Source organism: Alosa pseudoharengus, unplaced genomic scaffold, assembly GCF_046254945.1.
Source record: "Alosa pseudoharengus isolate Yale_2024_CS ecotype anadromous, Long Island Sound unplaced genomic scaffold, YU_APseudo_1.1 YU_APseudo_1.1_scf_10, whole genome shotgun sequence".
Lineage (NCBI taxonomy): Eukaryota > Metazoa > Chordata > Actinopteri > Clupeiformes > Clupeidae > Alosa > Alosa pseudoharengus.
Genome location: NW_027468565.1, coordinates 40,224,131 through 40,243,211, shown reverse-complemented (window position 1 = coordinate 40,243,211; position 19,081 = coordinate 40,224,131). Strand labels below are relative to the sequence as shown.

Here is a 19,081-nt window from a genome sequence, read left to right as displayed (position 1 = left end):
CCATGCATGTCGAAATTTACTGCAAATTCAAAACTGGATTACTCTGGAACGGCTAACTGTACAGGGGACTGCTTTACACCTTTGTGTTCGGTAAGGTCTGCTGTTTGCCATGGTTTGTCATGTGTTAAAAGAAAGGTTCGTGAAGTATTCCACAGAGATGAATGGGTAGGGAGATCATGGACGCATAACCTTCAGTAGAATGTATGATTAAATTGAATTCTCAAAAGGATAAAGTTCCTGTGCACAGCCTTCCAGGTGCTGGTGAGGTGCAGTCGGCAATAGATAAAAAGGAAAATAAAGCATCACCGCACACTGGTGGGATTTCTTTGCTGGTTTATTTTTAGTTTTAGTGAACAACGCGTTTCGCCTATGCTTCGTCAGGTTCACTTTTATATTTATATATGCTTCGTCAGGTTCACTCTTATATTTATATTTACTTTTCTCGTGAACCGTTCAACACAGCAATTATTGGCTAACATCGTTTAAAAGCTGAGAAAGAGTTCTTTCATGTGATACTTGTGATGTCTGTGTGATGTATATGTGACCTTGTGAAACTTTGACCAGATCTAGAATTAAAGGTTCTTGACTACGCCACCTGGTGCCTCTCACACCAAGATATAATTTACACATTAACTGCTGAATACCTGATCTCAGGCAAGCAGATTCATAGGAATACACCAAAGATGAACTAGACAGAGACGTGCTTTCAGTATAAAAATAACAGTACTTTATTAGGCAATAATGTAATTAAAAGAGCCACACCGTTATGACAGAGGCACAATAGGTGTGAACGGTAAGGACGGGCCTAAAGGGGGAGACCAAGACTGGTATTGGCTGCTACCAGGGACAATATCATTAACAATGTACAGGACAATACTGATTCGCTGTCAAGGTAGGTTACCTGTCCGGGATAAGCGTGAAGTTCACCAACCGTGCTCTGGACTCTGGTGCCTACAGTCAAATGCATACACACACGCACACACATAGGCACAACCACTACAAGCAAGTGATTCAATCAATATTGTGAGGTGCAGGTTACCACTACAATACGCGGTGCAGTGCGCAAAGGCGGATCCAGGAACCTCTTATGAGCAGCTGCTCTAGTACTCTGAAAAGGGGGACAAGGATGAGGAGGTTGTTATTACTAACCAGTTAAATACAGTATACAGCTGGGCAAAATCTTAACAGGACAATGCACACTACTGGAACAGCCAATACATCAGTCGGAGGGGGGGGCACTAGACGGAGGTCACGGCAAAATAACCAAACAAAAGAAAGAAAAGAAAATATAAGGAAAGGCAACTGTACACTTAATTTAGGCAAGGCAAAGCAGCAGGAGCAATCTGCCTGCAGACACAAAAGCATTAACATTAGTGCTTGATAGACATAGGCACAGATAACATCACGTCACATAGTATAACAAACATTTCATACCAAACATTCCTTTTTTTTCTTTTACCTCAAGGTGACTCGGAAACCACACGAAATGACAGTAGAAAAGCAGCCCTTGCATCAGTCTTCACAATCCTACATCACAGTTGTTACACACAGCATATTCATTTGATACGTTTCCATTATTAAGGTTTGACAATTAACAAGAACATGCATTACATCAGGGCAACACAGACTCATTTTGCATTGCGTTGTGTTCCAGGCTATTGGTCCTAACACACCGGTTCTCCTGGTAACACAATAAACCTTTACCTTGTGGATGCCGCGTCTTAACGCTGTACAGCTACCCGGCGGGTGCCTTGCCCAAGGCCTTCGGTAGTACACAGCACGACTACCCGGAAGCGTCTGGCAATCAGTCCGACACCTATTTCCCAATAGCCCAGTGTTAGATAAACATAACTAAATACTTGGCTTGCTACCTTATATAAACATTTTCACATACCTTGGTTGCACAGGGGAACGCGTATCCAAACCGTAACAAGGCTGTAGTTTTATCTGGATGTCAGAGAATCTCTCTTAGCCTGACGCTAAAACTATTTTATAGAAACTGGCCTAGCCGCCAATGAATTGTTAGCCACTCAGCAGCTAGCTGGGCACCATGACGTCAGGGGGCTACCGTAGCTGCGGAGGGACAAACTTCACACAGACCGTTATCACTCTGCCGGTTACACTCAGGCTACTTCGCGAGTAATTCAACTGAGAAGAATGGGTGAATTTGGACGCACTTTCTTTCTTGCGCTGTCACTTTCTCCACTGCGTAAAATACTAAATGAATTTGCGCTGTGAATGCTAAGATTATTTTGACAGGCCACAGGCTAAATAAAAATCGCTTTTAGTAGGATGCAAAGCAGAATATTGAAAGAAGGGGGCACCAAGGCTAGCCTCGTGAGACCATCCTGATCTCGCGAGCTTCAGGGTTTCACTCAGAGATCAGTCTGGATACTTTCCGTTAAAGAAAATTTGGAGCAGTTCACCAAACGAACGTCCAATCAGCGTTGGCTTTGAGGCGGGTTGAGGTGTGACGCAACGAACAACATGACGGCATCCACAGAGATGAGCATAGCTATCGCGCAAGTTTTATTCAAATTAGAAAGTATTCCTGGGTAAACTGTGAAGCTATGAGTCTCAGCCATGCAGCTGGGAGGAATGAACGACACAGACATCCTCCACGGCTGATTCCAGTTCATAATGGAGGAATCTACTATCTTCAGAAGTGTAGGGCCTACCGTGAAAACTTGATGGGAATTGTCGTTGATTAGGTTCATAAATGGTAAGTTAAAACATCTTAACGTTTGTCACGTTACCTAACTTAATTGTATGTTAAACGGCATTAGAAGAATACTTTGTTCATCTAATTGGTTGATTTGGCCCGTCGATAACCAACAAAGGTGGTGATAGACAGATGGTTTATCCAATCAGCTAACCAGTATGTCCGCCCCTTCCCAAAAGTTCTTCAATGAAAAGTTCCCAGATGGATATGCGGAGCAAATCCATCTGGCGGAGTCAGGTTACACCAAGGCCACCGTGGCCTGTAAACCTCTGATTTTCAAAGGGGCCTCACGGCCAACGCAAGGGGCTACGATGGCCGTCGTGGCCGCCGTGAAATTCCTACCCTGATTCCTGGTATGTATGAGGATATATGACGCACCTATGGCTGTCTACATGCTCCAGATTCAGTCAGTCAAACTTTCATCTTTGTGTGACGCACATCATCTTCATACAAACACAGCATTTATCACTAAATAAAATAATAAACACCATTGTATTAATTAATCGTTTATAATTTCTGCTCTTATACCATTACCACTGTACGATATAAATATACCAACACTTTCCTCATTTTGATTTATTCAAGCTATAGCATGTTCCTTTGCTGTTCATTATGATTATGTTCTTATTCTAGTCTTACCAACTTTTTAAAAGTGCATGTTTACTACTGTATTATTATGACCGCCGCTAGCGAAGCTAGCGAAGCGGTCATATAGGGATTGTCAAAGTTTTTTTTTTTTTTTTTTTTTTCGTCATCTACTTCCTGAATTTTTGGTCAACGATACCCGGGACACCGAACCACCGGGGCACATGAAATTTGGTGGGTATGTAGCCCCACTAGACTTTTACGGAAAAATTTCGTTTCGTCCCCGGGGGCCACTCCACCCCCGTGCTGGGCCCCCGAACTGCAAAAAAAGCAGTTTTTCCTAAATAACTACCTGAACCGTGGCACTGAGGATGAAGAATCTTTTATGGTATGTTGGTATCAAGGGCCCACATCAACCTGGCCCATAATCACTCATTTGTGATTTGCACCCCCCGGTAAAAAATGAAAATGCAATATTATTCTGCTTTAATCGCCCCTATCTTCAGTTAAGATGTTCAGAACTGCGCCAAATTGTATGTGTATGATTGACCTGGCATTCTCTGGGGGTATGCCAAGTTTCGTAGAATTTCATCCATGGGGGGGTCTAAAAAAAATTAGGTTATGTGTACATTTAGTGACTGTACACTCATTGGCCTGTAGATGGCGGTGCACACATATACACATGCACACACACACAGGCACCCACATACTATCGGTATTAGAACGGCCGATACATAATTACAAATTCAGTAGGATTAAAAGAAAGCCATAATAATATTCATCACCATCATCATGGCTGCATTTCCAGTATTGGCGATAAGTAGTCGTTTGTCCACTAGATGGCGCATCGTTGCAGTGAGACGTAATTTTGTTGGAAGTTAAAAGTGGGTTGAAAAAAACAATGGACGCTTCTTACAAGGACTGTAATTTACCGCAGAGAACGTCTAATAAGGATAGGACCATGTTCACATGAAATGTAATTCCCATTTCTTCTTGAAGCCGACATAAATCTGAGGATGTTTATCGGACATGCTTGGTTTTTACTGCAGGTACGTTAATCTTATAATATCAATAAGGACCTAGGTAATGTTACCGTTAGCGTTGGTTGAGTGATGGAGGCCAATTTGATTGATTGCATTTGTAGAAAACTAGAAATGCGGATATACCAAGCAAATTGATAGCAGCACTGTAATTGTATCTTTCGACTGTCATTTGTTGCACGTGCTACAAAAATCATTCTGTGCAATGGAAGATTTACCAACGTTACTGATACAGTTTTGCCTATACATGGGTGAGACTAAGACGCCTGTTTATTTCGTTTTAAGTGCGTGCAGGGTGTGTGAGAGGGGAATCGATGTGCTTTGATTCCAGCTTGGTAGTTGTAGTCTGTGAAATTAAAAAGCACGTGTGTGTGAAGTATCCAAACAATGACACCATCATTTCATTATGGCAACACACCTTAAGCTACTGTGTAGTGGGTCCCATTTAGAAGTGGCTACTTCATTCGCGCTTTCCTTAAAGGGGACATATTATGCAAATTTCACTTTTTGCATCCTTTTGTACCTCCATTTGGGTCTCTACTGCTCCTAACAACACTCCACGTGTGCAAAAAAGCCATCCATGCGTTTTCTGTGAGTCAGTTGAACGATTTTGGTGTCAGGAATCATAGGCTTCTATGAGCCATTTTCTGGCTCCCTTAACCTGACGTCAAAATAAGGGAATTTGCATAGAACCACCCTGGCGCCACCCCTCACCTCTCAACCCCCACATAGCCCCACCCACTCGATTAGTTGAAGATCCGCCATTAGTTTGCTGGTTTAACAAGGACAGACACCGAGCAATGGCTACAAGCAAGAGCAAGTCACACATGAAGTGTTGTGTTGTTGGCTGCACAGAACAACACAAATCCTTGCACTTTCTCCCAGCCAAAGAGAACAGAAGAACCGAGTGGCTCCATTTCATTTTCGATGGCCATGTTCCAGCAACAGTCGGCAGACTGCTTTGAAAACCTAGGACAGTACACTGAGGGATTAGCCATGAAACTTCGTTTGACAGAGGGATCTGTACCTACTGTCCGTGGCAAGTCACAAGATGAGAGACATGTAAGTACTTTCAAATAATGACTTTTGTGTTCCTATCGCAGTTACGCATGAACTAACGTTAGGTTGTTCGTGTTTTGTCATTTAGCACAAGCTAACGCAAACATTACGGCTAACGTTAGCCCTGCATCTGCTTGGAGTGAGCATTTTCTCCATTCCTAATTGCAAATGCAGCACACAGCCGATCTAGTCATATTTGACAATCCCAGTCAATAATATCTGAAAGTAATGATTGTTAAAATGTTGTCTAGATGCTAGACCTCCATTAAATATTGTCATGTTATCCACAATTGAGGCGACCAACAGCTAAAAGCCCTTAGTATAAGCTAATGTTAGCTTGTAGCCTCACTTTATAACGTTATCCAGTGTTTGCACATTTCCCCTATAGCTCTATTTCATTTAAGCTGCAAGGGTTTGTCACAATTTGTAGTCGTTTTGTCCTTACTGATGAGGAGTTAGATATGGTCATGTTATCTACAATGAAGGTGGCCAGTAAGCTCTTAGTCTAGGCTAATGTTTGCTGTTGTAAATAAAGTGAGATATAGTACAGTGCAAGAAATTGTAGCCTCAGTTTTTAGCTCAAAGTAAACGTGCATATTATGTGCATGCCATTATTTTCATGTTTGGTTTTCTCTTTACTGCGCAAGACTCTACCTGGCTGCTCTGCATTACAATGAGGATGCTGCACGAGACCAGGCCACCTTATCCTCTGGGGACCCTCTCTACAGGATGCATTTCCCAAAGTACAGGAAGGGAGAGTGCAGAGTGAAACCCATCAAAACCGAGACAACATTCTGTAAGTTACATAATTTGTTATTTATCAGCAATAAAAGATCTGTTCATTATGTATGCTATTGCACTATAGTGTCTTTACAATGAACAAAACAATAAATAAATGTACAATGAAATACTTTACAAACTATGTACATAGTTACAGAAGTGTTTGTGAAATATTGCACAGGGTATGTGGAACACTTGATGGGCTTCATCATTGGCGAGGTCTTTATGGACCCAGAAGCATACAGGGAGGAACTCCTGAATATAAGCATTCCTCCGGACCTGTCCTCAGAGTTTGAGCACCCAGAGAAGGAGGAGCTGATCGGCAACTACGTTTCTCGCTTCAATCCAGGGGAGGCAGTTTGAAGCCCACGTATTGTCCTTGGCTGTCAGGAAACTCCCGACGAACACGCAGGACCACACATGACGGATTGACGACCCTTATTCTGCGTCCAAGGAAACCCCAACACAAACTGACAAAGCTCTTGTAGGCAAGATACCTGTAACGACTAAAAAAAACATTGCATTAGTTAGCAGGTTACATAATCTGTCAGTTCTGTCAAAAATGCAAAGTGCAATTGTCATATTTCAAGGAAATATGATGTTTTATTTCTGTTTTGAGTAATAAATATATTTTGTAATGTCTTATGTGTGTATGTTTGATACCTGCTGAATTTGCAGACAATAGCCATACATCAAAAGAAAGAAAACAACAATTGGGGTATGTGTTGGTGTGTAAGGCCATTAGTGACCTATAAACATAGACTAACATCTGCTTTTGCTGATAAAAACGGTAGCCTGTCACTTCTCATAAACACTGGGAAAAAACGAATAAGTAGCCTAATAAATAACACGTACTGCTCTATTCCCCGGAGCCGTAAGGCCCCATGGTCAGCTCTGTAGATGTTCAGTGCGTTCTGAAGAGAATAAACATTCAGGCACACCGGGTATGAACCTGGATGATCAGCTGCTGCAGACGTCGTGTGATCTATAATGGTAAGGTGAGTGCTATGCTAGCACAGTCGCTAGCATTATTCGTAAATGAGTGAGTAATATGGCATACTCGCTAGCTTATTTGTAAATAAGTTAGTAACACGGTAACATATCTACAGGCCTTTCTGTAGCTTAGAAATGTTAATGTTATGTTATCTGTGGAATCTCCTGGCAGCATATACTCTCTGCCTCAGTTGGCATTGCCCCACAATTTCCACACGCGCACCTATATAATAATTAATAATAATAATAAAAGCTAATCAAGTGCTGTGAATCTAGTGAAGTTTTTGAATGCAAGCAAATGTTAAATATTGTAAAAAGACTGGCTTTATGTCACGAAAAATTACATTACGTTTACTTAGTAACAGGCTGAAAAGGGTAAAGGCTAATAGCCAAGCCTAATATGACATGTAGCACAGATGGAGGATAAATACATTGATTTAAAAAGTTAACAAACCATTCAGAAACTGCTTGCAGCATTCGTGAAGGTGTTTCTGCAGGTGGCTCCTCTTCATCTTGATCTGGGTCTGACTCTGGGTCGAACATGTTGGGCTGGAGTGCGCCTCTGTAATCCGTCATTTTCACATGAGCGGTGGAGGTTTTCATGTGAAGAAAACGAGCAGCGTAAACATCTGACAGGTGGGCCGTGGCCAGCAGTAGCTTATTTGCATAAGAGTGACAGAGCCCTAAAACGGCTCATTCTGAAAGGGACTGAAGCTGGCAAGAATAGGACTGCAGAGATCTCTTTATGTGAGATTGATTTTGTGCAAAAAACTTTATGAACATGTTTTGTATGGCCCATAGACCTATTCTAACTTGTTTAAAAAGAGGTATAATATGTCTCCTTTAACTCATGGAGCTGCATGAATTTTATTACAACTTTTCGCCACAATATGGCAGTTTAAGTCCGCTTGATACTGTAAGGCGTAAGCCATTGGTTTCCAAAGGAGATTTTATTTGTGTCGCCAGCATAGCCTATTAACAATTTATGTTGTAAATAGGCTACCTTATAAGCCTACCTGTAGCTTAGGGAAGCTAACAGCTTTCTATTAGGATCTAGTTTGTTAGTTACAGTTTTGTCATAACTCCCTGATGCATTTTTGCATTTAGAATAGCCAGAGCGTGGATATCTCAATCGGAAAATTAAACAATATCGGGTGCCATGGACTAGGCTGGGTGAACCCAGCCTGATCTGCCCGCTATTTATTTTTTGATTTCTTAAAAGATTGAGCTTGGTCTGGTGAAAGCCAGACTAGCCATGGACCTCAGTTACACAATGCAAGGGAACATGAATCAGCCTATATTTGCACGACAACAGTTCTTCAACTTTGGCCCGTTAAAATGTGTATGAACAGTCTAGCGACGCATTTCATCAAGGCCCATTTGGACATGTCAGTTATTTGCACCACTGGTTACATGTAAAACAGCATTTCGTTTCAGACTACTGTTACTTAATTTGTGCATTAACAATAACGTTTCAGACTACTGTTACTTAATTTGTGCATTGACAATGAAGTATTACATGAACTAAAGATGACTAAAATCTTATGTAGAAGAAGAAACATTCACAAAAAATCCATCCATCCAAAAATGACCTTTGTTTTTGATAGCTGTTGAAAACGGCATGGAACTGACAGAGATGTTTTTGTTTATAAACAAACAAACAAATAAATACACAAATAACATCCCAGATAGCAAAAGTTGACCGGCCCACCTCTGGCCCACTACCTTGCCTCAGGGTTTTGTGAGTGTTGGCCCAGTTCTGGCTGGGCCTCCGGCCCAACAATGGCCCAGTTACTGATAACTGACACAAAGAATTTCCTCTGGCCCAGATGTGGCCCACACACTGCAAAATGACTCTCATTGTTTCTGTTGGCCCAGGTCTGGCCCACACACTGTAAAATGACTCTTATTGGAACTGTTGGCCCAGGTGTGGCCCACACACTGTGAAATGACTCTTATTGCTTCTGTTGGCCCAGGTGTGGCCCACACACTGTGAAATGACTGTCATGCATTCTGTTGGCCCAGGTCTGGCCCACACACTATATAACTGAGTGTTGGCTGAGTGTCGGCTGGGCCTCTGGGCCTGTACTGGCCCACGCACTGTAAAACTGATCTGACTGAGTGTTGGTTGAGTGTCGGCTGGGCCTGTACTGGCCCACGCACTATAAAACTGATCTTACTGAGTGTTGGCTGAATGTCGGCTGGGTCCCCGGGCCACATGTGGCCCATTAACTACCAAAAGTACTTGAAAATAAACACAAATCCAGAACTAGTAATTAAAAGCACAAGCTACTTTTATTAACAAGTTTGACAAACACAACCTTGCAAATAAAACATACAAACAAAATAAAATTATACAAGCTTTTACATATCACTTTAGAAATTAAAGTTAAATTAAAATATACAATCTACTTTTATCTACAACAATCGACATCTTTCATATACAAAAACACAAACAATAAACATTTTAAAACTGTATAATGATTCAAAGAAATAAATTATTCTAAATTAACATTAAACATTTACAGAAATATTCTATCTCTCTCCCTCACTCACTCACTCGAAAAGAGTAATTCCATTGTCAGTAGTTGTGGGTTGTGAGTCAAGTGTTGTGCTAGTGCTTTAAATTCTGTATTTTTGTACCATGTACCATGACCTACCCAGCTACATACATGCACACATACTCACTCTCAAAGTATTTTTCAATAGCAGCAACCTTTGCCACCTGCCTTCTCTTTCTGTTGCCGCTTCATTGTTGCCTCCACCAGTTTCAGCAGCACTACCAGCCGGGGGTGTCTCCAAACTGCATTTAGGTATAAAATAATATTATAAGATCATTATGAGGTCTAAAGCAAGATTTCAACATGTCATCTGTCAGAGAAGTTCTGTTTGTCCACTCAAATATACTTACAGATAGCCACCTCAGCTCTCTGTGGGGGTTGATCAAAGAGTTCTTTCCATCCATCCTTCAATTTGAGATGCATGGACAGCATGTCATTTCAAAAGAAAAGAAAAAAACTATTTATCCTTTACTGTCTGACAAAATATTACTAAAGCCCAGTCTTGCCACTCTGCAGCTGTCTTGGTAACACCTCCCTGGTAGTTATTTTGGGCAACATTGACATTGTGTGATTGTTATATTACCAATGACAATCACCAAGAGCAAGACATATTTGTCAACACATACAGACCTGAAGCACAAAGGCTTGTAGACTTCCTTCACAAGAGCCTTGTGGGTGCTCCAGTTGGTTGGCCATGTTTTCAACAGCGCATGTTTCCTGCCCACTCCTGTTCTTTGCTGACATAATGGATGAGGCAAACCAAAAGCATCTAAAAATGACACATCACAAAACACAGGCCTAGATGAAAGCTGATTCCTATGATTTGGCTCATCTAAACAAAAATGTATTACTTATTCTATTAAATCAATGTACAACTTACCAAGAGCTCTTCAGGTCTCCTGTTTTTCCAACACAAGAAATGGTTCACACATGTATTCTTCATCCAAAAGAGTGCAGGCAGGTCTCTGGTCAGTGTGGCCTGGATTCTGAGGTGTACATTTTAAAAAAGTCACAGTAACGTTAGGTTAATGGAAGTATATGTGTTCAAAATGATTACATGATCATAAACAACCCCTCAGTACAAAATACAGAACGACCTTAAAATACAGATTTTGATGAGCTTTACATGACCAGGACAGGACCCACCCTGCTACTCTCTCTCTCTCTCTCTCTCTTACACACACACACACACACACACACTCTCTCTTAAGGCATACAGTCTCAGTCCTGCCTGCCTAGTGCCTGAAGTTGGATAGATAACGATGAAATGCCCAATTACCAATCGCTATATTCTAAGTCATGCAATACTGATTAACTGTTAAGCTATTTCTAAAATGATTAGATCACACTTTTCTTTGAAAACCACATACTTATGCAAGTATAGCTAACGTTACAGCACTGAACGTTTTTGACTAACCACCAACACTGACGTTAACGGTAATTAGGCCAACAAAGTAGGCTAAGAAATCATAACGTATACTACCGCTAGCTTCGTCATCGTCAAGGGGGTTAGATTGAAACACCCATTCTTGTTATGCTACTTGTTAAACTTTGTCTGCAATAATAAGCCTACGTATTCATAATGATTTACATGCAATAACAGGTAAAGGCAAAGTTGCATGTTACTTACCACAGGCAGTGTCCAAAACGAGACAGTTTCGCGCCGTCCTGCTGGTTTCAAACTGAACAGTTGCTCTGCTCGTGGCTCTTCCACATGTATTGGGCCGACAGTCACTTTACAGAATTGGGCCATGTACGTTTAGCGTCCGGCTGTCGCTAAATGTTTCATTTTTGCCGCCAACAGCCGCGATACTGATCATTGTTCGTTCCTGAAGTATCGGGCCACACACTGTATGAAATCCGTCTGCCGAGATTGATTCGAAAACTGGCAGTAGCCCATCAAACCCCAATCGGGCCAAATAAGACACTTAGTAATCAGCCCAACTACTGCGTGTCAGTGTCGGCCCATTCAAGGGGACAGTGCCTCAGCCGACCTGAAACTCAGCCGACAGTGGCAGCACTCAGCCAGGATCGGGCCGACTGTGTTTACTGTGCTTCAGCCGACTCGGACCTCAGCCGACACTGCCAGCACTCAGCCAGAATCGGGCCGACTATGCTTGCTATCTGGGATTATGCTGATACCTTTTGCTTTTCCCAAATACAATGTAGCCTACAGGTGTAAATGACCTTTCATCAATCAGTTGCAATGGATGAACTGTGATGAACTGCCCTACTTGTGATTGTTTAGAGATTTTAAAGGTTTTATAACAATGCTACATCTTCTTTGGCTATTCTACAATCTATTCAACTTTTCAGGACCAGTAGGCTACTTTCTGTGCAGCCGCACACACACACTCAGGCATGCCAAACAAGCATACACAAAAGTTTCAAGAGTGGGGGATGGAGTAAAATATGGAGACAAATTGAAGTGTGATTTATTTTCGCGGAACGGCTGTACAGGACTGAGCGGCGGTCATATTTTGTACCGCTATGCGGTACATCTAGTTTTATTTTGTAAGTCGCTTGGACTAAAGCGTCTGCTAAATTCCATAACCATAACCTTTTCGCTTTTCGCTGTATTGACAGCGAATAGTGACTATTCCCCGCCCCATAGCAGCAAGTTAGGGCAGAGGAATGATGAGAGCATCCGAATTGTTTTAGTACAGGATAAGCAAAGTTATCTCATTTGATGTGTGACCATTAAAATCAGCAGAGTGACGCAGCCTGCTTTGTGAATGAATTCAACAACACGTGTGGTGTGACTCTAGGTAGCCTATTTTCCAGTGAGGCGATATCTGGGAGGAAGTGCGTTCGTGTTTCATTTCCGTGACGTTAATAAAGTGTGGTTACCACTGTCCATCCGTAACATAGCGAACTTCGTTTATGAATCTGTGAGTAAGTGATGTAGCCTAATTATGATTGTTGTCCTGTTTACTGTTTTGATAGCAACCCAACTCGCCATATCACTCCGAATACTACAGAAGCCTGCAAACTGCATGCAAGAGGTAGGCTGAGCAATTAGACTACTTTTGAATCTCAAACCGGTATGTGCTTTTTTTCAATTAACTGTCTTCTGACGTTATTAACAAATATATTGCTGACAGGGGCTAAACTGTACAGTCCATATAAGTAAGTACATTTTACGCAAACCTTTTCAACATATGCGTACAGCCAGTAGGCGATATAGGATACAATCACGATGCAATCTTTCTCGTCGCTTCAGACAACTGCCCCAGCGAGGGCTGGGTAATAGCGGACAGAATGGAGGTCCCAACGTCATTCCCAGAAGAGCCGCTACTCAGCTGGACTATTCTACCGGATGAGGAAGGCCGACTGGCTCCTATTCTGCTTCTCCACTGGAGAGCACCGTCCGATGGTAGGATAACCTCTGTACTATACATGCTTAAATCCCATTATAACGCAGATAATTGGTTTCATTGATACATAAATATGTCATATATTCTCATGTTTTGCATCGCAATGTTGAATTCTCTCCTCTCAGCGTCTATAAAGAAAATGCAAGGCAGTGAAGTGACCGTGCTGGAGAAGTGTACTAATCAGAGGATTTGCATTCGCTACATTTTTAACAACACCTTAACCTCAAATCTCAACCGAATATACAAACCTGTAAGAAATATGTGAAACCTTAAATGGATCGTTGCACTGTCTATTTTTGCTTGCATTTGCTGTCTTTCAATTTTTTGCACTGTTTTGCATTATTCTATAAATGTTAGCGTATAACAGAGCAATAGTGTTAATTTGGAATTGTTGTACTATTAGGCCATACACTTCATTATATGATCAGAGCTTACTATCACTGTTGGGCACTTTAATGAATCCTACATATGTGCTTCCAGTGGTCATTCTCATCAGACAGCGTTGTGGTAGACCCGGGGTGCCAGTACTCAATCTCTTTCTCCCACTTGCCCAAACTAGAGGGAGAGAGAAAAAGTCCCTGCACCATCACAAAAGACATTTCAATTCCTGGTAGGTATTCATACAATGTATTTGTTTCATTCATTTTAGACAGTAGAATTGGACCTTTCCTGGCACATACTGTATCCATCTCTTCTTCTTGCATAAAAGTGAATTCATGAGCCTGATTGGAATTTGCTATTGCATTTTGTACCCTATTGCTTGTGTTGTCTGATACAAATGACACACAATCACTCACTTTTCATCTTCACATTTCTAGACTGCAACAATTCCTCAATCAAAGAAAGTGATGTATGTGTTAAGCAAGGTAAGTTATACCACTAGCCCTAGGGTTCAGTGTTGTCCTGTATTTACCACCGTTTAAAGTAAACAAATCTGTGCTTATCCATAACTGAAAGATACAAGTTGACCTGGTCAGTTATCACCAGTAGCCCTATACTATAATGCCATCTCTAGTCAACTCAAGAAAATGTGCCTTGTTCACCTTTTTGTATTACAGGAAGCCTTTGGCAGCCTAACATCACATGGACTGAATCACAAAGTGAATTTAACCAATTGGTCATTTTGATAAGCTTTGACAAGTGGATATATTCTGAGAATTATAAAGTTGAGATCAGCGGCAGAGTGTTTTATGTTTCTCACAACATTCAAAAGGTGCCCTCTGGTTTATACGCTTTGGCCAGTGACAACGCTTTTAGAGCTACAAGATTTAGATCTGAATGTCTATTAAAAAGTTGCCGTACTATGGCATGGTATTCTTAAATTTCAGGCAATTGTATGCATTTCTCAGACAAAGAATATTTTTAAATTATTCAAGAATAAGAATCATGATATTTCACTGTCCACTGAGAACAGCCTTCAAAAACCACATACATAGCATCTATCATATATATATATATATATATATATATATATATATAAAGGTCAGTGGTTCCATTTCTGAGGATTTCTCCTTTAGCAGGTGCATCTTCAGTGAGTGACAAGTTTATTAACAAAAAACCCCATCTGTGTTGTGTTTTAAACACAGGCCAATCAGAAGAGACTGAATACAACCTTCACATTCAACCTACGGTCGCTGACTCAATCATCTGAACCATGCCTATTGTCTATTGTGGTGAGTATTATTTTGAGTTTTAGGTAATTACACCAAGCCTATTGGATTCTTATGCTGTTGATGTAGCATCTTGTCCAGGCCTTACAGTACACGTATTTGACTGAGAGGGTCTTTTGCTTTCCCACCAGATCACACCATTTTCTGAGCGATGCATAAAACACTGTGTGAATCACTGGGACAAAATAAATATCTGTAACTGTAAGTATATGAATGTATGGAATCAATATAAGGAAAATAAAAACATGGGTACACAAATGAACAACATAAAGTTAATAATCAGTGCTGGCACACTGAACATCACTGTAAAACAGGAGATTGTTGTATCTTGTCATAGGATAGTTGTTATGTAATGGTTTACTGCAATAATACAGCATGCAGTATAATACTGCAAGTGATGTTGCAAAGCACACAAACATAACATATCATCGGATGTATTTTTCTCCTTTAGACACTTCCTTACCTCCCAGAAAGAGACTTGCTTGGATCATTCTTATACAACTTTTGGTGGTACTGTCTGGAGGTTATCTTGCTGTTTTGCTGCATAGGTGTTTTCATGGAGGTTTGTATTAGCAGTAGTGATGGGGACGAGACCGCATTGCCAAAAACGCAATATTGCTTTACAGGCAACATTTCATATTTCATAAAAGACGCTATATCTCCATTTCTAGAAAAAAAAAACAGGGATTTTGATGAAAACTAGCCACTGTTTAGCTTGGGATTTCTCAGGAAATAAAGAAATAAACGGTTTGTGCCCACTGACAGCTTAAAGTCTCCCCTTTCAAACGAGCCATAACATAGAGTACGCTGTGGCTCTACAACAATCGTCAACAATGATCTAGATTGCTGGCACTCTGGGCCAAAGGTTCCAAAAACAGCGCGTCAGTCAAAGTGTTAAAGGGTCAAGACCAAGTCGAGACCGAGACCGTTGGTTTTTAAATGCAGCCGAGACCGAGTTGAGACCGAGTCTTTAAGGAGTCAAGACTGCATTGAGACCGACCAAAATTTTTTTTGTATATTTTCATGATTTACTTACATTTAACACTCCCCATTTAACCCCCAATTTAACATCACCCAAGTAGGCGGATGTGGCCTTTGGGGCATCAGTGGCCTACTGGTTAGGGCTTCAGACTTGTAACCGGAGGCTTGCCGGTTCGAACCCCGACCAGTAGGAATGGCTGAAGTGCCCTTGAGCAAGTCACCTAACCCCTCACTGCTCCCCAAGCGCCGCTGTAGCAAGGCAGCTCACTGCGTTGGGATTAGTGTGTGCTTCACCTCACTGTGTGTTCACTGTGTGCTGAGTGTGTTTCACTAATTTACGGATTGGGATAAATGCAGAGACCAAATTTCCCTCACAGGATCAAAAGAGTATATATATATATATATATATATATATATATATATATATATATATATATTCATTATTGAAAAGTTAAATTCCCAAAGGGTAGAGTGGGGATTGTTGGCTATAGGAGCAGTTTAGCACACATTTGTCTAAGAAACTTATTTTCTGAACAATACTTTAAGACTAGCTGGAGTCAAAATTTTGAATGACATGATGTCAACATTTCATTAAAGTTGAAGGTGTTGAATTGTGGTTCAAGAAACCAAATGTAATAATTGCGTATTACAACCAGAGGCACGCCTTGGAATGACAGATTATGCCAAAACCGTAGGTCAGGCTACTTCAACCCTCTCAAGAATAACTCTCCAGTATAGCAAAGATTGTACCTTTCAAAACCTTTGCACTGCGCAGCACAGCACCATGGGATATAATTTAACGCCAGTCAATATTATAATTTGTATTAAAATAAGAATATCTGTAATGGTGGATATTTTAGAATATATACTATGAAATATACAGTTACAAAAAAATGGGTGGAAAAGGACTTGTGGTCTCGCTCTAAAATTACCACATCCTTTCAATGTAGGTCGAGACCGAGTCAAGACCGAGTATTTTTGCTTTCAATTCCGAGACGAGACCAAGTAAGCAAAAATGGTCTCAAGACCGGACTCGAGTACTACAACACTGATTAGCAGGTTATTTCAGGATCAACAGTTTGTATGTCTCCGACACCCCCCCCCCCCCCGCCTCCTTCACCATAAAAAGAAATTATGTTCAAATTAAAATGATCTACTACTATGAAAGTATGACATTACATTATTGTCCCTACCTTTGGTCATCAATCGTGGATTAATTGAGACTTCTTTCACCACAGATGTCTCCCCAAATATTTCTATAAGCCCCAAGACCGACCAATTAGAGAACATCCCGATGAGGACCCAGAGAGTTCTCATCATCTACTCCGTTGACCACCCGCTCTACAAGGAGATCATCCTGAAGCTGTGCGCCTTCCTAAGGGCCAAGTGCGGCGCCGAGGTGACCCTGGACCTGCTGGACTCGGCCTGGCTGAGTGCCGTCGGCAAGGTCCAGTGGCTGGAGATGCACAGGGAGCGGGCCGGCCGCTCGCCCTCCGACAAGATCCTCATCCTGTGCTCGCGGGGCGTGGCCGCTAAGTGGAGGGCCATGTGCGGTAGCGGGCACGGCGTGACGCTGCGCGAAGACCAGGCGTCCGTCATGGGCGACATGCTTACGCCCGCCCTGGCCCTCATTGTGCCCGACTTCGTGCGCTCCGCGTCTCTGGAGAGGTACATGGTGGCGTACTTTGAGGAGGTGAGCGGCGAGGCCGACGTGCCCTCACTCTTCCACGTGACGGTCAAGTACAAGCTGATGAAGCACTTCGAGGAGCTGGTCTTCAGGATCCTGGACCAGGAGCAGAACGAGCCCGGCAGGGTCAAGCACATCTATGGCATCGCAGAGGACGACTACTTCCTCTGTCCAACCGGAAAGGCCCTGCGAGATGCCATTGAGGCTTTTCAGGCATACCAGCTAGACAACCCTGACTGGTTTAATCAAGAGCGTGTAGGTCATACAGGGGAGAAGGGTATTGGCTCAGATTGCGAGCCTCCTGTAGAGAGTGTGTGTAGCCATATTCAGGAGGCCCAGGGCAGCGAGGTATCCTCTCTCCTCACCAATATGGAGTTAAATCAAGCTGTGTCCTATGCAAGCACCAAGACAGAAAACACATATGTATACTCGTCAGCTAATGAACTTGTGTTAGCAGTCTCTCCTGCGATCACCCAGTGCCAGGTGTATTTGAAAGACAGTGATTGTTCAAGGTACAATAACAAATTATTCGCTGCATTTTGTTCAGAAAAACTCAAAGTAAGTGAAGATTCGCACAGGTGTAAAGGACATTTCCAGCATGACTGTGATGATTATCCAAGGCAAGAGCTGAATGTCACACCTGTGCATTCTAGTCACTCATCCTTCCAGATGAATGTACCATCAGGGTCCTTGTGTTCTGGGGATGAGTGGCGTCACTGCGGATTAGATCAGCATTCTGCATGTCCAAGTGTGCTTGATGATCTTACTCTATGGAGTGAAATTAACTAAGCGTAGCCTATATTCCCAGGCCTGTCTTGTAATAGTAATGCATTATTTTAAAAACCAAGTGTGAAGCTATCTTGTAATTAGTAAGTGATTCAATGCAGGTGCAAGTGTATTCATGGATGTTTGTACTGAATAAATGTTTTTTGCTTTCAAGCTCATGTGTGTCACAGACCTATTCAAATTGTACATAGACAGCAAAGCAAGAATAAATGCATTTGCCATGATCAACAATAAAAAGCTACCTTTTCACATGGGTGGAAACATTCTATTTAAGTCCAAACTCGAAACGCCGCAAGTGATCAAACGTCGAACTAACCAACAAACTCGGGTCAAAGTTCACTAGTTTGGCACATGCAGCAGAGGGTAAGCAATGCAGGGAATCCGTGAACATTCGAATGTATTTCATTTGTTTCTATTAACGATACTAGAGCGTACAAGATATGATACATAGTAACAGTATGATTATATTCCCAAAAGGTTTCCGTTTCCATGTCAAATCCTCCAATCAGAGTAGCCTATTTAGCATTATTGTCTCAATGTGTTGGTATTTAGTCCATATTGACTAAAGATTGTTCAGACGGCGGTTGGTTGACAAACGTTATTATGTGTAAGTCAGCGAAACTTCTCAGTGCTGGTTAAGAGCTCGGGATATATAATAGGCAACTATTGTATTTATACAGCATACTTTAATGTCTTTAGTTGTTCATGGGGTTTGCCATGCATGCCAAGCCAGTACACAACAACGAACACATTGGTATTCGAGGGAGATGATTGGCTGCAAGCCTTTCTTTGCGTTAACTGGAGCATGCAACATTTTTGAAACTGGGATACTGGTTGGAA

At 41.7% G+C, this 19,081-nt stretch overlaps 1 protein-coding gene and 1 long non-coding RNA gene across 9 annotated transcripts; one reads left to right on the top strand and one right to left on the bottom strand.

The window, feature by feature from the left end:
* On the top strand, positions 1-18,495 carry LOC143109226 (interleukin-17 receptor A). 8 transcript variants are annotated; one of them, XM_076271899.1, is made up of 12 exons: positions 1-90; positions 12,687-12,745; positions 12,845-12,869; positions 12,964-13,116; positions 13,243-13,367; positions 13,598-13,727; positions 13,936-13,983; positions 14,176-14,330; positions 14,704-14,790; positions 14,919-14,988; positions 15,239-15,349; positions 17,007-18,495. In XM_076271899.1, the coding sequence occupies exons 2-12, from the start codon at positions 12,737-12,739 to the stop codon at positions 18,242-18,244; spliced, it is 2,151 nt and encodes a 716-aa protein (XP_076128014.1). In that variant the 5' UTR covers positions 1-90; positions 12,687-12,736; the 3' UTR covers positions 18,245-18,495. The 8 variants fall into 8 exon arrangements, with proteins under 8 accessions (XP_076128014.1, XP_076128007.1, XP_076128021.1 ...); XM_076271892.1 differs by lacking the exon at positions 1-90 and adding an exon at positions 12,432-12,582; XM_076271906.1 differs by lacking the exon at positions 1-90 and adding an exon at positions 12,542-12,545.
* LOC143141498 (uncharacterized) lies at positions 9,530-11,861 on the bottom strand. Its single transcript, XR_012990780.1, has 5 exons — positions 11,371-11,861; positions 10,621-10,726; positions 10,371-10,509; positions 10,091-10,145; positions 9,530-9,982 (listed from the first exon to the last, which is right to left on the bottom strand). It is a non-coding gene; the product is annotated as an uncharacterized LOC143141498 (long non-coding RNA).
* Positions 18,496-19,081: the final 586 nt, after the last annotated feature.

What these genes read in the sequence shown, in the direction of transcription:
- LOC143109226 (XM_076271883.1), top strand. Translation starts at nt 12,656, where the DNA reads ATGATTGTTGTCCTGTTTACTGTTTTGATAGCAACCCAACTCGCCATA. An exon ending in CTGCAAACTGCATGCAAGAG is followed by an intron (nt 12,746 to 12,844) that starts GTAGGCTGAGCA and finishes TATTGCTGACAG; the next exon opens with GGGCTAAACTGTACAGTCCA. An exon ending in TCAACCGAATATACAAACCT is followed by an intron (nt 13,368 to 13,597) that starts GTAAGAAATATG and finishes ATGTGCTTCCAG; the next exon opens with TGGTCATTCTCATCAGACAG.